Here is a 17,927-nt window from a genome sequence, read left to right as displayed (position 1 = left end):
TTAATATATAGGACGCACGCACCTATGCAAAAAGGCTTCGCATGCGCCTGGAGAAAAAGAAATGTAATAGGTGCGTGTATATATATATATATGATGCACATTCGTGTTTGTGTCTGTGACTCGTGTAATTCCACGGTCGCGAGCGGTTCAAGCTATCATTGATGCCGATTACGATGCAGCCGATCGCTTCACGGAGAATGTTTTCTTCTGGCAGGTCTGCCGACGAGGTCCCCTTTATTGGATTTAGTCTCCTAATGATTTTGTCAAGCCGGTAGAAGAACCTGCCAACATTCCTCACCGGTTCGTTCTGCATTCGAATTTGGCGCTACCCTCACCACTCTGCACTCTCTTATATATATATATATATATATATATATATATTATTTACTATATCACGAATAACCGGTGCTCGACCCAACTATAATAAACTGCTGCGAGTTCCTCGCCCCCCAATCTATCTCTCGCTAAATATTATACCAATTCTTCCCCTCGAGATCCAAAAAGATCTCATTGAAACCAGACAGAAAATATATATACTGTGGAATAATGTATGTTATAATATTTTATATATATACATATATACATCAGAATTCGAAGCAGTAAGATGCTCTTCTCACTCCGCTATACACGTAGACAATAGCTATGTAACTGCATGGATGACAAGATTAAAATGATTCGAGTAATCTGTTGCTATCAGACGAAACCGATAAATCAGCGCTGGATGCAGTTTCGTATAACTCTGTGTATAGTTTCTTATATGCAATTGTGAACGTTCTCCTTCCCTCGATCGTGTACCATTAATTATCATACGATACATAACAATTAAGTTTTTATCCGATCACCGAAAACGCTCCCTCCCCCGAAAGACCGATGAGCTACTTGTCAGAGAACGTCAACTCTAAATGGAAATGGCTTAATTATCAGAGCACGTAATCCAACAGCGTGTGTGCATCTATGACACAAAAACGACACTCCTCCCCCTCTTCTTTTTCTTCTTCTTCCACAATTCTTTTCCCCACTTCGCTCCTCTATCCACAGTTTTTTCTTCATACCCTCTCATCCCTCTTCCTCAGCATCACGTACCGTATCCCCGTCTCGTTTACACACACGTTCATCAGCTTATACCAGTTTACTTGTTGCAAGAGATAATATAAAAATTGAGTTTTAGAAATCATCGCACATATTCACCCATCGATACCATCAATCTTATTTACGGCGCGCACGCGAAAAAAACTTTGTCAATAAACACGCGTAAAGAGCGTTCTGATTTTATGCAAGCATTGTCCGGTTTAGATAACAAAGTTAACATTGTTTATTTTCCTCGACATGCATGCAAACTAAATATTAAGTTAAGTTTTCAAATGTATCGTTATACCTGCCACTTCCGTGCGCTACAATGATTGCGCTCTTCATGGACAGTGTTCTTGTACTTTGCAGTTTCTAATCTGCTGTATGTTTTGCTATCTCGGCTTATCTCTTTCTCCTTATTAGGCCTGAAGAAATGGGCTTTTGTAACACAAAAGAAGATACCTCCTAATGCGACAATTTTATACTACTTGCATTATTGTACTTTATACCACGTTATACGTATTAACACTAGATTGCCCGAAGAAATAATTTTTAATTTCAGTCAGAAAAAAAAGTATGTTTTTAATAATAGAATTTTAAGACTTTTTATACATGATCATATATAAAAAGTCTTAAAATCCTAAGAAATTCTACTATTATAAACATACTTTTTTTCTGACTGAAATTAAAAATAACTTCTTCTGGCAATCTAGTGTTAAGAATTTATAAATTCTAATAAAAACCATAATTCAGAGAAATCTGGAAAAGTTTTTCTGCGTAATTGCACCTATTTTAGAACCAAGAAAACTATAGAAAATAGAGAAAAATGTTCTGTTTCTTGATATTTAAAAAATTTGAGTAAAATTAAATATTTTGATAAAAGCGCGCAAACGCATCTTGTACGCGCATGCGCAAACATGTTGTTAGCTACTTTTCTTGAGCGACTGATAGCGTCACCATTTTAAGAGAAATGACGAACAATGGACGGGTTTTGCCCGATGTTCCGACGAATATATTGTAATATAAAAGTTAATTCTGGTGGCCAGTAATGTTAAGTTAATGACAGTTTTTCACCGTTACCATGTAACATTGATGCAATGATAGATACTGAAGAACCGAGCCCTTATATTTGAGATAGTAATAATAAACCTTTACAAAACAATCATGATACCATTTTAAAATCAGCTGTCACCAGCAGACGATAAGCAGGTGGGAATCATTCTTCATTTGACAATGTAGACTCGTGTCAATAATAGATTCCTCTACATTAGGAAGCACTCGTAGATATCAATGGTGCTACTCGTTCAGTTATTTTTACTATGTGTCAAGTTATTTTCATTACAAATTTTTTCAGTCAAATTAATTTCTAGGAAGAGATCATTCCAAAGATATAATAATTTTGTATAAATATGAATAATTGTTTCCATTCTTTCTAAATGAATCTTAATTTTCTTACAGTGCTAGCTGCAAGATTTTAGGTTTTGGGAAGGACATGGAAATTTCTGAAACCACTGTGAAAATAAATAATCATTCTTCAAATTTCATCTCGTTGCACATTAAGGAAGAGAATGATGAAATTAGAGATGTGGATATAACCACGGATGCTCAACATTTTTGTGCCATTGAAATTAAAGAAAGTAAAAGCTATGGCATAAATACTGAGTCAGAAGAATTTAACTTGGGTGATGAAAGCTCTGATAATAATAGAAATGATATTAGTGCTATAGATGGTACAGTACAAGAAAGCAATAATTGCACTATTAGCACTGCTTTAAGTGATTCCATTTATCTTAGTACATTAGATTCTGAATCGATAAATGAAACAATAGAAAGCCAAGCTGATCAGAGCTCTGAGATTTTTACAACGCACAATGATGAGCCAACTCAAACATCTTCATATAGTATATCTTCAGTTGCTTTACCAAACGAGTTTTTAGAGAATTTAAACTTAAATATTAAAAAGGAAACAGCAGTGAGCACTGAAAGATTTTACACTACTGAATGGTTTTACAATATAAATAATGAAGAGGGGCAAATTATAAAAACATCCAAAGATAAGCAAATAGTACAAATACCTGTTGATATTGAAGCTACAATTACACCTATAGTAAAATGTAGGGGCCAACTAAGTGAAGATCAAAAATTTGGTAAAGCAGAAGCAATAAGGCCAGAGAGACCAAGAAAGAAAGTACGATTAAAATCTCTGCCCGTGCAAGATTATAAGGAAAAATTGAGGAAAAAGGCTGAGTTTATGAGAGAAAAAAGAAGAAAACTCTATGAACAAGAAACAGAAGAGCAGAGACTTCAAAGACTAGCAAAGGTAGCTGCAAAAAGGAGAGAAATGAGAATGTACTACGAAACACCTGAGCAAAGAAGAAAAAGATTAGATGCTGAAGCTGCCAGAAAAAGGGAATATAGAATGTACAATGAGACACCAGAGGACAGAAGAAAAAGGCTAGATAGGGAAGCTGAAAGAAGAAGAATGAAAAGGTTGTCTATGTATGCTAATGAGACTTCTGAACAAAGAAGAGAAAGATTAAATAAAGAGTCAGCAAAAAGAAGAGAAGCTAGACTTAATCAATACGCTAAAGAAACAGAGGAAGAGAGAAAGGAGAGATTACAAAGAGATGCATTAAGAGCCAGAGAAATGAGGTTCACTAGATCAGCCATTGAAACCGAAGAGGAGCGTAGACAAAGGTTAGTAAAAGATGCTCTTAGAAAACGGGAAGTTAGAATGAATGGAGTGCATTCAGTGAACAATAATATCACTGAACTTCAGACTGTTCGAAATTTTGAAGAATTAAACAATGCGCAGATGAAGGACATTCCTGATAATCAATTGGGTGGTCATTACTTAAGCAATTGGATGATGTGGTTTCAAAATTCACTTGCTCAACCAGTTCACGTTGGAGAAAGATCAACTGAGCTTCAACAACAAAACAATGAATAAATTTTTTAATTTATCGTTAGATAATTTATATATTATGAAAGCAAGTCTCAAAATTAATCTTGTACAATACACATGCTGGTGAGGTAATATTATAGGAGAAATAATGGCTTAATGTAAAGAAAACAAATAGTAAAAAAATTTCATTTAAATATTTGTTTTATATATCGTGTTATAATCCTTTTTATTCCTGTAATACTATGATTATTTTTACAGCCATATGTTACAAGTGTTGGGATTTCCCAAAAATAATTTACTTATACGTTTAGTAAAATTTGTTTCTGTATGGAAGCTACATTGTATATAAATGACATGTCGGATTTATTTATCTTTAATATTATTCATAATTACATATATTATGAACCAGATTAACTATATACATAATGTGCATTTATTAAATATATTGCAGCAATTTTTTATAACTTCTTTTTTCTAAATAAAATATTTGTTTGTTATAGAGATCATTGTCTTATTTTTTTTATACATTTTCGCACATATTAATTTGCCTTCTTTTTTCTGGTAAATCATATCATATTCCAATTTGAAATTGAAGCTCGTTCTTGCCTCCTGCCCCCTGCCTCCTCCTGGTGTTAAAAGGTTCTATTATAATGTAATAATGGTGATTGGATGGTGTGGTGCCGTTGGTGGTAGCCACCTAGAGGCTGAGGTGTATACTAGTACTATTCGTAATTCATGTGTGCTAATAGTGCTAATACTGTATTGTATTCCGTCAAGCACAGTGTGGCACGTGGGCACGTGTTTTGATGCGTTGATACAAATAAGATGGTTTTAACAAAGCAATATTTACGATATGTACCATCCGGTAGTACAAATTTAATTGTAAGTGCTAAATGCAATATAATTTTTGTAACTTTAGAAGCTCAAGAAGGGAGATTTGTAGCTGTTGGTGCTTGTGAACACGTATATATCTGGGATATTAGGCTAGGAGAGAAGGTAATAGAAAAATAAATCAATTGATATACTACAAATAAATTTACAACTAATTATTCAGAAATATTTAATAAACTTTAGGCTCAGGTGTTGTCAGGTGAAAAGACAGATGTGACTCATTTAGCTGCTTCACCAAATAAACGACACATTGCTGTTGGTTATGCTGATGGAACAATTAAAACATTTGATCTTCGATCAGGAGAAAACATTAGTATTTTTGTAGGACATCGGAATGAAATTACAGCATTAACTTATGATTGCCTTGGACATCGATTGGCTTCTGGATCAAAAGTATACAAAATAACTTTAATGCAGGATATATAATTTTAAGTATAATGTAATGACATTATTATATTTTTTTACAATCCAGGATACTGATATTGTTATTTGGGATATTGTTGCTGAAACAGGAATCTGTAGATTGACTGGACATAAGGGTGTGATAACTAAATTAGTATTTATGCAAGAACATAATATAGTTATTAGTTCCAGTAAAGACTCATTTGTTAAATTCTGGGACATACATACTGAACACAATTTTAGAACACTTGTTGGTCACAGATCTGAGGTAAATATTGTCACAATCTCATTAAATGAAAAAATAGGCAAGTCATATAATAAAATTGTAAATTTTGAATGTTGTAAAGCACAAGATGAATTTAATTTTATATATGGAAATTGTGAAATGCTTAGAAGCTTATAAATATTATTTGCATATTGTTAATGTTATGAAAAAAGAAAACAACAATGTTATCATTTCTCTGTATGCTCTGTTTTATTCAGTTCTTATTGTTTGTTCAACTTTTTGGATTTAAATCTCTAATTAAATTTTGTAAATTAAATTACAATTTATTCTTTACATGTGAAACGTATGTATATATATATATATAAAATATTCTCAAAAACTAATGAAATAATGTTAAGACTTAAAATATGGATTTGTGTTAGGTTTGGAGTTTAGCATTGGTAAAGAATGATGAATATTTGATTACTGGATGCAATGATAATGAAATACGTGTTTGGAAAATATATTTTGCTGATCTGGAAACCACTAAAATCGAAACTGATTTGGATAAGTTGACTATTAATGATGATGATCAACCAAACAATATGGTAAACCGATAATTTCACATTGTAGAATTTACCAGAAAAAGGAAAAATGAATTAAGAATTTTTTTATATTTTGATAGAATTTTCCATTAAGATGTATTAATATAGGCAGCATAGTCAGAGCAGGTCGTGGGAGAGTAGTATCTTTACAAGTTGACGCTATGCAAAAAATTATTAGTTGTCATGGATTGGATAATACAGTAGAACTATTTGCTCTGTTAGATGAAGAAAAAGTAAAGGAGAAAACAGCAAAAAGGCTGAAGAAAGAAAGAAAAAAAGCTTTAAAGTAACTAAATTTAATTTAGTTAACTTATCTAATCTTTATTTAAATATATTAAAAATTAATTTTTCTTTCAGAGATAATGTAATACTAGAACAAAAAGAGACATCAGAATCAATTTTGAGAGATGAAATAAGACGTTTATCGTCATTTAAAGCATCCAACAAAATTAAAGGATTAGATTTGGTCATGGGAAGAAATGGAGAGCTAAGGGTCAGCAAAAACATTATCACTGTTGTTTATCCAATATTGAAAAAAATTTCATTTTTAGGTTTGTGTTGGGGTTAATAATAACAGTCTAGAGTTATACTCATTATTCACAGAAGAGACAGGAGCTGAGGCTAAATGCTTACGTTCTATCGCGGCTCAAGGTCACCGTACGGATGTAAGGGCTGTATGTTTCAGCTCTGACAATTTAGCATTTGCAACAGCTAGTGGTGAGTCAGTGAAGTTATGGAATAGACCATCTCTGTCGTGTTTAAGGACCATTGAAACAGGCTATGCATTAAGCGCAACATTTGTACCGGGAGATAGGCATTTAATCGTCGGTTTAAAAGATGGAAAAATGATCATTATTGACATTGGATCAGGAGATATTTTAGAAGAAATTCCAGCTCACTCTAAAGAATTATGGAGTGTTACTTTATTTCCCGATATGGTAATTACAAAAATTTGTCTCTTCAGAAAAAACTATATTTTTAAAGGTTCACTTAATTATTTTTTAGAAAGGCGTTGCTAGTGGTGGAGGAGATCAAACAGTGAAATTTTGGAATTTTGAGCTAGTAGAAGATCCAGAAAGTGAATATAAAGCGAAAGTTTTATCGGTTCTGCATACGAGAACATTAAAATTGGAAGAAAGTGTACTGTGTGTAAGAATTAGTCCAAATAATAGATTTGTAGCTGTTGCTTTGTTAGACTCTACAGTGAAAATATTTTTTTTGGATACATTAAAAGTAAGTTTGTCGCAAAATACATGTGGCTATTTGTTGTATACTTTAATGAAATTGCTCATTTCTCATATTGAATGATCTTTTTAGTTTTTTATATCTTTATATGGACATAAGTTACCAGTTCTTTGTATGGACATATCAAGTGATTCAACATTAATAGCAACTGGCTCTGCTGATCGAAACATTAAAATTTGGGGCATGGACTTTGGTGATTGTCACCGATCATTATTTGCGCACGACGATACTGTGACTGGCATTGCATTTGTGCCTAATACACATTATCTTTTTACTTGCGGCAAAGATGGCAAAGTGAAGCAATGGGATGCTGATATATTTCAAAAAATTATAACATTAAATGTAAGCATATATAAAGGACTTGCAATTTCTTATGAGTTTTATAATAAGTCTGTAATTTATTTATTCATATTAGGGGCATTCTGGAGAAGCATGGGGCTGTACAGTATCCAAGAATGGCATTTATGTAGTTTCCTGTGGATCTGATAGAACTGTCAGATTGTATGAAAAAACATCCGAGCCTCTCGTACTTCAAGATGAGGAAGAAGAGGAAAGAGAAAAACAAGACAGTCAACTAGTTACAGGAGAAGTGACTGTTGTTCCAGGACAAAGATTGCAAGCTTTGCCATCTAAAAAGACGGTCAACAGTGAAAAAGGTGTAAGTTATTTAAATCCCACTACATCCTTAATGAGATGGTTCATGGTATTCTTTTGTAGGCTGAATTAATATTGGAATGCCTGGAAATTTCAAAAGTGTACAATGACCAATGTTCTAAAGTGACACCACCACACCCAATGCCACCTGTTCCAGCCCTTATGCAAGCATTTAATTGCACAACCACTCAAGACTTTTTTTTGGAAACTGTAAAACGAATTAGAGCAAGGTATATTTTTTATTTAATTGTTTGCCTTAATTCTCTAATTAATTGGCTTATTTTTTCAGTGAATTAAAGGAAACATTAATGTTATTACCATTTTCATCTGCATGCAATATTTTGGAAATAATACCTCAATTGTTAGAACAAAATTATCAGGTAGAATTAACAGCAAAATTAGCTCTCTCTTTGATAGAAGCTCATCATAGACCTATAATAGCCAGTCAAAATCTTCAAGCAGTGGTAGAAAGTATTAAGAAGCTTGCTCTTGAGAAAATAGCTACTTTAAGGGTAATCAATCTTAGACTTGTATTTTTTGATTCTTTTATTTATAATAGCTGACATACTTTATTTTATGTGTAGAATACTATTGGATTTAACTTGCATGGTATGATGTTTCTGCGAAGACAAGTGGAAGAGGAAGAAGGAATTAAGCTTTTCACAGATGCAACTAAAAATAAGAAATATAAAAACCAAGTACGAAAGAATAAAGAAAGAGCTCTAAAACGAGCTATTATGACTCTATAAAGTGTATACAATAAAATAAGCTGTTTGTTTAATTACAATAATTGATGTAATCCTTTACATTCCTAGGGATCGATTATAAAACTTCATATGGATATTCTCACTTAAATAGGTCAATCACATATGTTAATGAAATTATTTAAAAGGTCTACGATTGATTAATCATTAGTTAGTTGGATGTGAAATTTTTATGTGAAAAATTTGCTATTCAATCCTTTGCACCAGAAGTGTGACAGAGATCACTACAAAAAATGGTGACAAAATTGAACTATTTTTGGACATAAAAAGACAATTATAGGGGTATGTACATGTACATAATGCACAATAAACGCACATTTACATTGGAACATGACTGTGCTTTTGCCACAAAAGTTTTCTGACATCAACTGATTGACACTTGACAGTCGATGACACAGTGATGTAAATATTGTTAAAACACTTAAAACGTACACAGTGTGGAAGTGTCAGTGTATATATGTATATACATACATGCATTATATGTACATAGTGAATATCAATGTAGCGTAGAACGAAAATCGAAATCAGGGATTTTTTTACACAGCTTGCAATTGTCCGTGTGAAGTGAAGTCACTCACAGACGTCAGACGGTAAGCTAGGTGATTGGGTGAGATGAGAAAACTTCCTTGATCCCACTTTTCGTTCACTAGGTTACTGGCTAAATAATTCACTCATTTAATCATAAACGAAGAAATATTGAAAAAAGAGAGAAAGAAACTGTGTTTAAACAAATTGGTGCTATGTGTTGGGTTAAGTTATAAGAATATTGCTGTAGCCAGCCATTGCGCTCTCATTACTGCCAGCCAAACTCCGTATTCTGTAACTTCAACGAAAATTTTCGGTGTCGGTACAGCCGGTACAGGCACGAGATATGAAAACTAATAACTCTATAGTTATAACTATAGAGTTACGGGTTATTACTTCAAACTTAGCTGATATAAAATTCATGCGGTTGCGGACAATTTTAGAACAATAAGAATAATCGATTAGGTTCTAAGGTACGACTTACGAGTTACGATTAATCGAAAGAAGATATACAGATGCAGGATGCATAGATGTATAGCACACACGCGCATATTATTATTATTAGTTTTTTTCGACGATTAATATGGTGGGGTGCCTCCAGTAAGTCTAGTCCGAGAGGTCAACAACAAATAAGAAGGATTAGGAGGATAGATTAAATTAAAACTAAGAGACAAGTGGTTGGTGGTATAAGAAGAGAGAGAGAGAGAAATGTACATTTAACGACATCATACATAACTGGCGTAGTAAATTGTGTGATTGTATATACAACACCACCAGCGTCAAGGGCCACACTCAGCCGCAATTGTAAAGGTATTAGTGCAGCCTACAAAAGTGCACAAAAGTGTATGTAATTTGTAATGCAAGCAAATCGGGTCCAATCAGTCCAATCCATCTTTGCTAATTCTTTTTCCAAGGTCCCAGTCCAGATTCCAACCCTTTCAATATCCCAACCCTAATTTAAGTCAAGGAGAACTTCAGATCAATTCCTAATTATAGTAAGAATCATTGATTTCAGTCTCTACTAGTTTTTGCTTGAATGCAAAACGGAAAAAGAAGAGAGGGAAGTAATAAATTATTTGTGAAGAATCTTCTAATTTATATACATTGTATATGTAGATTTTTGGAATCTGCAAAATGAAAAATGGGAAAATGAAACGTGGGCGCGCTATGAAACGAATGCCAAGTATACTTTTCTCTCGTTCGTGGTGCTAATAGTAGTATTAACATGAGATTTTATAATAAAGATTATGAGAAGAACGTAAGCTCAGACGGGAACCAGAAATTAGGACCGTCAATTTAATCTGGCCGCAATAGCAGTATTGTTGAAATGCTGTAATGAGTGTAATGTGTTGTGTTATTTTTTACTGTACTATGCTGTGCTTTGCTGTGTTGTATCGTCTCGTGGTGCTTTGCTGAGTGCTATGCACCTAACCCGTATTTGCTGACTGATGCTGATGCCATATGTATTACACTGTGACACAACACTGAGGCTAAAGCTGAAAAGTAATGTGAAGTAATACAAGCTGAGTGTATTATTGTATTTCGAAAAAATAAGTTTCAATGGAATAACCTTCATGGAAATAACAATTGAACGATTTTAAGCTGTGAATCTATTAACTGACCAGAAAGAACGTAACGATTTCATGCTGTAAATAAACGCTCTTTGAATTCATCAATAGTTTCTCTTCAGAATGGATGAATGTATGCTAAATGATTTATTAGAATGCTCGGTGTGTCTTGAACGTCTAGACACATCGAGTAAAGTTCTGCCATGTCAGCATACTTTTTGTAAAAAATGTTTGGAGGAAATTGTAAGCACTCATCGCGAATTACGTTGTCCAGAGTGTAGAGTCCTTGTTGAGGCTAAAGTCGATGATTTACCCCCAAATGTTTTATTAATGCGAATCTTGGAAGGAATGCGCAATGCAACCCCAAAAAGTGTCAAACCTTCTCGTAATAATACTGCACCTCAAAGGCTGCTCGGTGGACATCAAGTTTCACCATCTCCAAATGTCATAGCAAATCATACATCAGTTTCTCATACTATTGAACCTGCCAGACAGACTAATGCTGCAGCAAAACAAGTTCATCTTCATAATCAAGCATATGGCAGAGCCATATATGATTATGCCTCCAAAGTTGCTGGGTATCATTCACTATAATATTATTAATTTCTATCTGTAATGTTGGCATAATTAATATCCTTTAATTTTCTTATTATTTTAGAGATTTAAATTTTAAGAAAGGAGACATTGTAGTTCTACGTAAAAAAATTGATAATAATTGGTATTTTGGCGAATGCGGCTCTAATCACGGAGTATTTCCATTATCTTATGTTCAGGTATGTGTCTTACATGATTATACTTACTTAAATTTACTTTGTAACAGCCAAGTTTGTAAATAAGAGAATTTATAGGTAATGACTCCTTTGCCTCCACACGTGCCGCAGTGTAAAGCTTTGTATGACTTTAGGATGACTAATGATGATGAAGATGGTTGTTTAACTTTTAATAAGGTAGTTTTGAGAGGCTATTATGTACTTCCAGTATAGATTGATCTAGTAAAACTTGATAACTGCTAATATTATATTTTTAGGGTGAGATAATAAGTGTTATAAGAAGAGTTGATGAAAATTGGGCAGAGGGCAAGCTGTTAGATAGAATTGGTATTTTTCCCCTAGCATTTGTGGAGCTAAATAGTGTTGCAAGAGCACTTATGAAACTGTCCACAAAGTAATTTTTGTGTTTTTTTCTGAATATTTAAAGGTTAAAAATTTTAAATTCCTTAAATAAAAACTAACTTTGTTCTTTATAGTGCCCAGCCAGGACCATCAAGAGTAGCACCTCCAACTCCTACTAATGAAGAAACTACTCCATTGATTCCTACTGATCACTCGCGAAATGTACAAATAAGTGGTCAGCCTAGGTCACAAATAGTACAGGTTCCACACAATAGTGCATTTATTGGAAATACTAGAAAGTATTAAAAGCATCAGCTAATAAGATAAATGACATTTCTTTTAGGGAACTAATCTTCCTGTTTCGGACTCCAGTTCCACTGTTTCATCTGGTGGCAGTTCAACGACTACAACACCAAATAGCTCAAGCACTTCTAGTAGCTCTAGTACAGCCCCTAGTAGTCCTAGTAGCCCAGCCATTTCTCCACCAGCAATTAGTAACAGACACAATGCTAAGCGTCATAGTTTTACAGCTATGAATATTGGGCAACATACCCATTCTCATCACCGTCATAGTGCAGAAATACTCAGTCCTGCAGTTGACACATCCCTGAATACCAGCAGTAATACGGAATTTATTCCTTCATTGGTAAAAATTGTCTAAATAATTTGCCTAAAATGTTACAACCATTTCTTCACCTCTTTCCTACTAATTATAGACAAGCAGTAGCAGTACGGATCAAAATCTTCGGCATAGAAGAAGTGGTAGTAGCGAATTAGTTCTTACACAACAATCTCAGGCCGTACCGACAGATCTACCTGCTGCTTATATTGCTTTATATCCATACAAACCACAGAAGGCAGATGAACTAGAATTAAGAAAAGGTGGGATTTATATGGTAACTGAACGCTGTCAAGATGGTTGGTTTAAAGGGACCTCTAATCGCACACAGAAATGTGGAGTTTTTCCTGGAAATTATGTTGCACTTGCCAAGTAAGGTTCTGATAGGATTAATAAATTATTATAGCATTATAGAACATTATAATTATTTTTTTTATTCTAGATGTCAGCGTAGTCTCTGCCGAGGCTCTCTTAACTCATCTCAACTTCATAATACACCCTTATCCGTTGGCCCGAATGATTCACGATTGCCTGTGTCATATACAAAAAATAAAAGCGCATCATCGCAATTCTTTAATCAGAGAACACTACCACCGCCGGAATTACCTCCCCGTTCTATCAGCCCATTACGCACAGTCTCATCGTCTTGGCATGGTCAAAGTCAAGGTCAGAATAAAGAGAAAAGCCCGCCGCGGCATCAAGAACAGAATGCAACAGTCAATCCGCTTGGCCGAAGTCATAGCGCAGTAATGACAACAAATACACGTAAGAGTAATTCTCATGCAAAGCAATTCTAGACTTTGTATAGTATATTTATTTAATATAAATGATATAATTTTAAGGAGTATTGCTAATACAAATATTCTTATAGTGTCACCAGGAAAGCATCAGGTAATGCTATCCTCGACAGTGACAGCAACTACTTCTACAAGTAGTACTGTCACCAGCACCAGTACCATTGTTAATTCTGCTATAGCTGCGAGTTTGACCATGCCTGATATAAACAGAAGTCCTAATAATACTCAGCATAATGTTGGCATTGTGCTTTCTTCAAGCGCATCTGCTGTTCCAAAAAACACGGAAAGGGTGAGGTCACCATGGTTATATCACGCATTCCACAATCGTATCGTTAATAAATTAAATCAAATTTATATGATCATATAGCAACCCAAAGAGAAGAAAGACAAATGTGTTTCTCTTATGCGACGTCTCACTAATATCAAGAAATCAAAATCGCCTCCACCAACTACATATTCAATGGATAATCCTGTCTTTGACGATGGCAGCTCTATTAATCCAATGCACGTTCGGTAAGAAAAAGAAGAAATAACTCTAATATATTCATATTATGCTAAATATGCATTAAATTTTTCTTATTTTGCGTTGTTTTTGTTTGGTTTTTTTTTAATTTCTTTTCACTTGAAATTGCGATACGTCATTAGCATGCTCCGATATATTTCATTATTGCTCATTACCATTGTTATGTGCATGCAATATGCATCAACTTGTTTTCATTACAGTGCAATATGCAAGATATGTGTATGCGTAAGTGCACGAGTGTATGCGCTATTTTAGAAGTTTATTAATGTCCTACAAAAGCTAGGTAACGAAAATAATATTGAATAAAATTTCGTCCCGCAATTGTAATGGAAACAATTAGTAATGATTATTAGTAATTCAAATATGAATATAAATTCATTTAATTCAACGTACTAGCATATGGCTCAGCCATGTTAGTTGAGTAATCATATTAATGTGTGGGTGGGTTTAATACCAGATCAGGATCTTGTCCAAGTCAATTGCTACAGGTTACACCAACCCAAGAATTACACCTTTCAAACAACAATCAACAACGATTTAGCTCTGTACAGGGGCATGTCACATCTTCACAGAGATTAAAACATAAGGAGAGACCCTCCTTACCAGTTTCATTTACGCAGAGGTTAGTCTCTTGCTCCTGTATATTTATATCCTTAGATAGGCTGCAATAACCAATGTGTTTTAATGTTCTCATTTTTAACTTTTACTACTTTCAATTCTTAGCCCTCTATTGCTACTGTGTCATTGCACTTTTTAATCTTTTTTTTTTTTTAATACTTTCTTACTTTTGTTTATAAATCATTAAGTTCATTACTAATGAGCAAGCTTTATCGCAATATTAATATTTTAATTATTAACTCTGGGTAAGTACATTTTAAAGATATTACAAATATTATTGTAATAACAAGCTTATGTGTTTATTGCTTAATTATTAATAATTATTATTCACGAATAGAGATAATGCAAAAAATCATATACAATTTTATTTATCATTTAAATATTAATTTCAATCATTAACTGTCTATCGTCCTGACAATAGGTCGGGAGGGGATAATGGAGGAACGCTATGTAGTAATGCGCCGAATCATCACCGTAAAAGCAACTCTTTGGATGCCGGAATTAAGAAGCAAACAAAACAACTACAGTCTGCTTCTCGTGAACGGTATAAAATAGCTTTTATGTATTGAAACTAATTGTCGATAATTTGTTTCTTTTTCACAAAAATCTTGATAGTTTAAAGTGTAATAATGTGCAATATATATAACTTCTACTAATGAGAAAATGTTATTTAGGGAACGGGCAGACAAATTTCGCTGCGTTTATCCTTATCCTGCACAAAGCCAATATGAGCTTGAGCTTGTAGTAGGCGATATAATATTTGTACATAAGAAGAGAGAAGATGGCTGGTATAAAGGGACGCAATTACGTACTGGACGCACTGGTCTATTTCCTGCGAGTTTCGTGGAGGCCTGCTGAGATGCATCACAAACCCGCATAGTATTAGAAACATGTATATAGGTTCAATTTTTTTATTTCAGCGGGTAAGCATTACAGTATTCAAATAAAAACTCATTTTGACTTTGCAAATTATTACATTACTATGAGATTAGCATTGATATAAACAAATTAATGCATTCATTATACATACCTATACAAAATAAGGTTTGCGCGGTTTTTATATTACGAGTTTTTTGCGCGTAAAAGTAATTTTTAATATAATTATGCCAGAGCTTATGGAATGATTTTACATGAAATTATTAATGAGAAGGCTTTACTATGGTTTTTATGAATTGTGAAGCTTCAGAAACGCTTCATCACGCTACAGTTTCTTTTTATATATACTAAATGGATACTGCCACTTATAATGATAAGCCTCTATTGAATGATCAGAAATCTGATTTTGACAAAAATTACGTGCAATGTTAATACGCTGCCAATATTATAGGCATTTCTGTTAGAATCATTATTTTTAAAGATATCATTGCACATTAAGGCTCTTAATTTTGAAACTTGTAGTTTAAAGCAGGAAAAAGTTTACACTCTAAAGATTTATGTATAAATACTTTATCTACTAAAGCCATAAAATAGAAATTGACAAATAAGCATTATATAGTAAAATCATGTCAGACTTTTCATTAATTGTAAAGTAGTGAATCTAATAGACTCTCATATAACATTATGTTTCTATAATTAGGTTTTTTCTTTTTGTTTACATTTTGCAAAAAAAAGGAATTGAAAGGATAGAAAAAAGGAGCAGAACTGCTATTTGTAGCATACAACCTCGTATATTGTACCCTATGAGAGAAAGTTTTGGAACATTTCTTTATTTTATATATTGCGTTATATAACAGTCTATTATATCACAATACTTTAGCTTATGCAGCAATTATTGTTATTTATATATTTTATTCTTTTAAATTTTTTATATATATGACTGAACAAATGTGAAGAACTTTGTAAGCAAATTGATGAGATTAATATCAATTTAATAATGATGCAATACTTTTATAACGTTTGATAAATTTAATTTTATATTATGTTTTAAATACTTTATATATAGCTTTACATGAGAGAATTACCAAGATTGCACAATTACAGACATCTATTGATGATTAGTTCTTTTCTCAATAAGCATGTTACTTTTTACAATAATTTACAAATAATATTTCAAAATCGAATATGAACATTAATTCAGATAAAAAATGATAAATATGATAATTGTATATATTCAAGTATAAATGAAATTGCCATAATTTCTTATAACGCTAATTTCCAACATATTTTAAAGTTTAAATATTTTAAGAGTATCAGAGTATGCTAATATTCTAAACTATAAGATATTGCTAATCGTGCTGAAAGTTATATGTATTGTATACGTTAATAGTTTTCCTTTTAAAGAAAAACTCAGTATAACATTTCAGCCAAACAATGAAACAGGGAAAACAAGAGTTCATACCGAAAGTTTATTTGGCTAAAAAATTTAACAAATTTTACTGTCGCTCATCAAACTCTAATGTAACAGGAATGCTACTTTCAATCTGGATTGTTAGGAAATCATTTTCATGCTGTTACCCCTGAAACTCTGTTATGAGTAGCATGATAAATTATTATGCAATATGCAGTATAAGAAGAATTAATATTTATACATAAATGTTTTCTATGATTTAATTTTAAGTAAATTATTACGTAGTTTGTAAAAATGAGTACAGCTAGTTATTGAATTAGGTCTGCAACATGCACAGTATATGAGAGCGTGATAATTAGTATTTGAAAAAAGTAAAAAAAACACATTTATTCAAATAAATGTTAAAGAGAATGACGCACAAAAAATACTATCGTTGGTGAGCTTATTACTTTTCTTAAAACATCAGTGATGCTCAAGTACTAAAAATTCCAGTAATACTTCATTTTCATCCTATTAATATTAAGTTCCGTTTAGTGTTTGCAGCGCTCACAATATATAATATGTGTCACACCAGCTATACATATTTTTGTAAAGTTGTGAACGCCAAGTGGAACCTCCAAACCTACTCATTCAATATATATCAGGTTTTTAGCTATTAAAAATAAATATGAATGCGGAAAAATGCTAGTTTTTGCAACAAAAACTTCAGTATACTACTATAGAATAAGTTTTTATCATATATACTTTATAGTAAAGTAGCAAAGTATCTCGATGTCGTGCCCAATGTAATTTATATACCTAAGAATAATTAATGCAAACAATAAATAACATATACATCTTTTAAAAAATACTCTTTTTATTAAAAAAAATTAATAATGACCGGTCTTTCAGCCTCACGTTTGTCGGGCTGTATGTCTATTGTCAACAAATCTGGAAGCTCCTTAAGTTCTATATAATTATTGCTTATAAAAAAACGGTTAAAGTTATACTACGGGAAACTGATTTGATTGCATTTCAAGCAACTCCACTTTGACTTTGGAAAAAATTGATTCTTCGGGCGTTTCGCGCTTGTAATAGGCTCAGGCCTGGCCGGCCAGTGATTACCAGTGAAACCAGATCGTCTAGCCGACTCAGCTTAT

At 32.9% G+C, this 17,927-nt stretch overlaps 3 protein-coding genes across 9 annotated transcripts; all 3 read left to right on the top strand.

Moving 5' to 3' along the window:
• The first annotated feature begins 2,033 nt into the window (after positions 1-2,033).
• LOC136786068 (inner centromere protein A-like) lies at positions 2,034-4,561 on the top strand. Of its 3 annotated transcripts, none has more exons than XM_066747559.1 (3): positions 2,034-2,277; positions 2,527-3,765; positions 3,884-4,022. In XM_066747559.1, exons 2-3 carry the CDS (start codon positions 2,561-2,563, stop codon positions 3,885-3,887), a joined length of 1,209 nt encoding a protein of 402 aa, XP_066603656.1. In that variant the 5' UTR covers positions 2,034-2,277; positions 2,527-2,560; the 3' UTR covers positions 3,888-4,022. The 3 variants fall into 3 exon arrangements, with proteins under 3 accessions (XP_066603656.1, XP_066603655.1, XP_066603654.1); XM_066747558.1 differs by having other exon boundaries at positions 3,848-4,003; XM_066747557.1 differs by having other exon boundaries at positions 2,527-4,561.
• Positions 4,562-4,730: 169 nt separating this feature from the next.
• LOC136786054 (WD repeat-containing protein 3) lies at positions 4,731-9,075 on the top strand. 2 transcript variants are annotated; one of them, XM_066747530.1, is made up of 13 exons: positions 4,731-4,969; positions 5,048-5,257; positions 5,337-5,534; positions 5,915-6,079; positions 6,157-6,362; positions 6,434-6,569; positions 6,628-7,014; positions 7,082-7,309; positions 7,394-7,663; positions 7,737-7,979; positions 8,039-8,205; positions 8,265-8,487; positions 8,560-9,075. In XM_066747530.1, the coding sequence occupies exons 1-13, from the start codon at positions 4,799-4,801 to the stop codon at positions 8,722-8,724; spliced, it is 2,769 nt and encodes a 922-aa protein (XP_066603627.1). In that variant the 5' UTR covers positions 4,731-4,798; the 3' UTR covers positions 8,725-9,075. The 2 variants fall into 2 exon arrangements, with proteins under 2 accessions (XP_066603627.1, XP_066603628.1); XM_066747531.1 differs by lacking the exons at positions 8,265-8,487; positions 8,560-9,075 and having other exon boundaries at positions 7,737-7,977; positions 8,039-8,165.
• Positions 9,076-10,936: 1,861 nt separating this feature from the next.
• On the top strand, positions 10,937-17,608 carry POSH (Plenty of SH3s). 4 transcript variants are annotated; one of them, XM_066747533.1, is made up of 13 exons: positions 10,937-11,410; positions 11,491-11,605; positions 11,681-11,779; positions 11,860-11,996; positions 12,079-12,199; positions 12,288-12,590; positions 12,661-12,935; positions 13,006-13,328; positions 13,435-13,649; positions 13,728-13,873; positions 14,341-14,505; positions 14,923-15,045; positions 15,176-17,608. In XM_066747533.1, the coding sequence occupies exons 1-13, from the start codon at positions 10,956-10,958 to the stop codon at positions 15,357-15,359; spliced, it is 2,661 nt and encodes an 886-aa protein (XP_066603630.1). In that variant the 5' UTR covers positions 10,937-10,955; the 3' UTR covers positions 15,360-17,608. The 4 variants fall into 4 exon arrangements, 3 of the variants coding, with proteins under 3 accessions (XP_066603630.1, XP_066603629.1, XP_066603631.1); XM_066747532.1 differs by having other exon boundaries at positions 12,079-12,205; XR_010824747.1 differs by lacking the exon at positions 15,176-17,608 and having other exon boundaries at positions 12,079-12,205; positions 14,346-14,505; positions 14,923-15,044.
• The last annotated feature ends 319 nt before the right edge of the window (positions 17,609-17,927 follow it).

Source organism: Prorops nasuta, unplaced genomic scaffold (genome assembly GCF_024137725.1).
Source record: "Prorops nasuta isolate Cenicafe-Biocafe unplaced genomic scaffold, Cenicafe_Pnas_1.2 PNAS00003, whole genome shotgun sequence".
NCBI lineage: Eukaryota > Metazoa > Arthropoda > Insecta > Hymenoptera > Bethylidae > Prorops > Prorops nasuta.
The sequence above is the reverse complement of the archived record's forward strand: the minus strand, read 5'-3'. Positions and strand labels throughout refer to the sequence as shown.

Excerpts from the sequence above, each read along its gene's own strand:
- LOC136786068 (XM_066747557.1), top strand. The coding sequence starts at position 2,561 with ATGGAAATTTCTGAAACCACTGTGAAAATAAATAATCATTCTTCAAAT.
- LOC136786054 (XM_066747530.1), top strand. The coding sequence starts at position 4,799 with ATGGTTTTAACAAAGCAATATTTACGATATGTACCATCCGGTAGTACA. Across the intron at positions 6,570-6,627 it reads GAAGAAATGGAGAGCTAAGG|GTTTGTGTTGGGGTTAATAA; the intron begins GTCAGCAAAAAC and ends TTTCATTTTTAG. Across the intron at positions 8,206-8,264 it reads GTAAAACGAATTAGAGCAAG|TGAATTAAAGGAAACATTAA; the intron begins GTATATTTTTTA and ends TTATTTTTTCAG.
- POSH (XM_066747532.1), top strand. The coding sequence starts at position 10,956 with ATGGATGAATGTATGCTAAATGATTTATTAGAATGCTCGGTGTGTCTT. Across the intron at positions 12,591-12,660 it reads CGGAATTTATTCCTTCATTG|ACAAGCAGTAGCAGTACGGA; the intron begins GTAAAAATTGTC and ends TACTAATTATAG. Across the intron at positions 13,650-13,727 it reads TTCCAAAAAACACGGAAAGG|CAACCCAAAGAGAAGAAAGA; the intron begins GTGAGGTCACCA and ends ATGATCATATAG.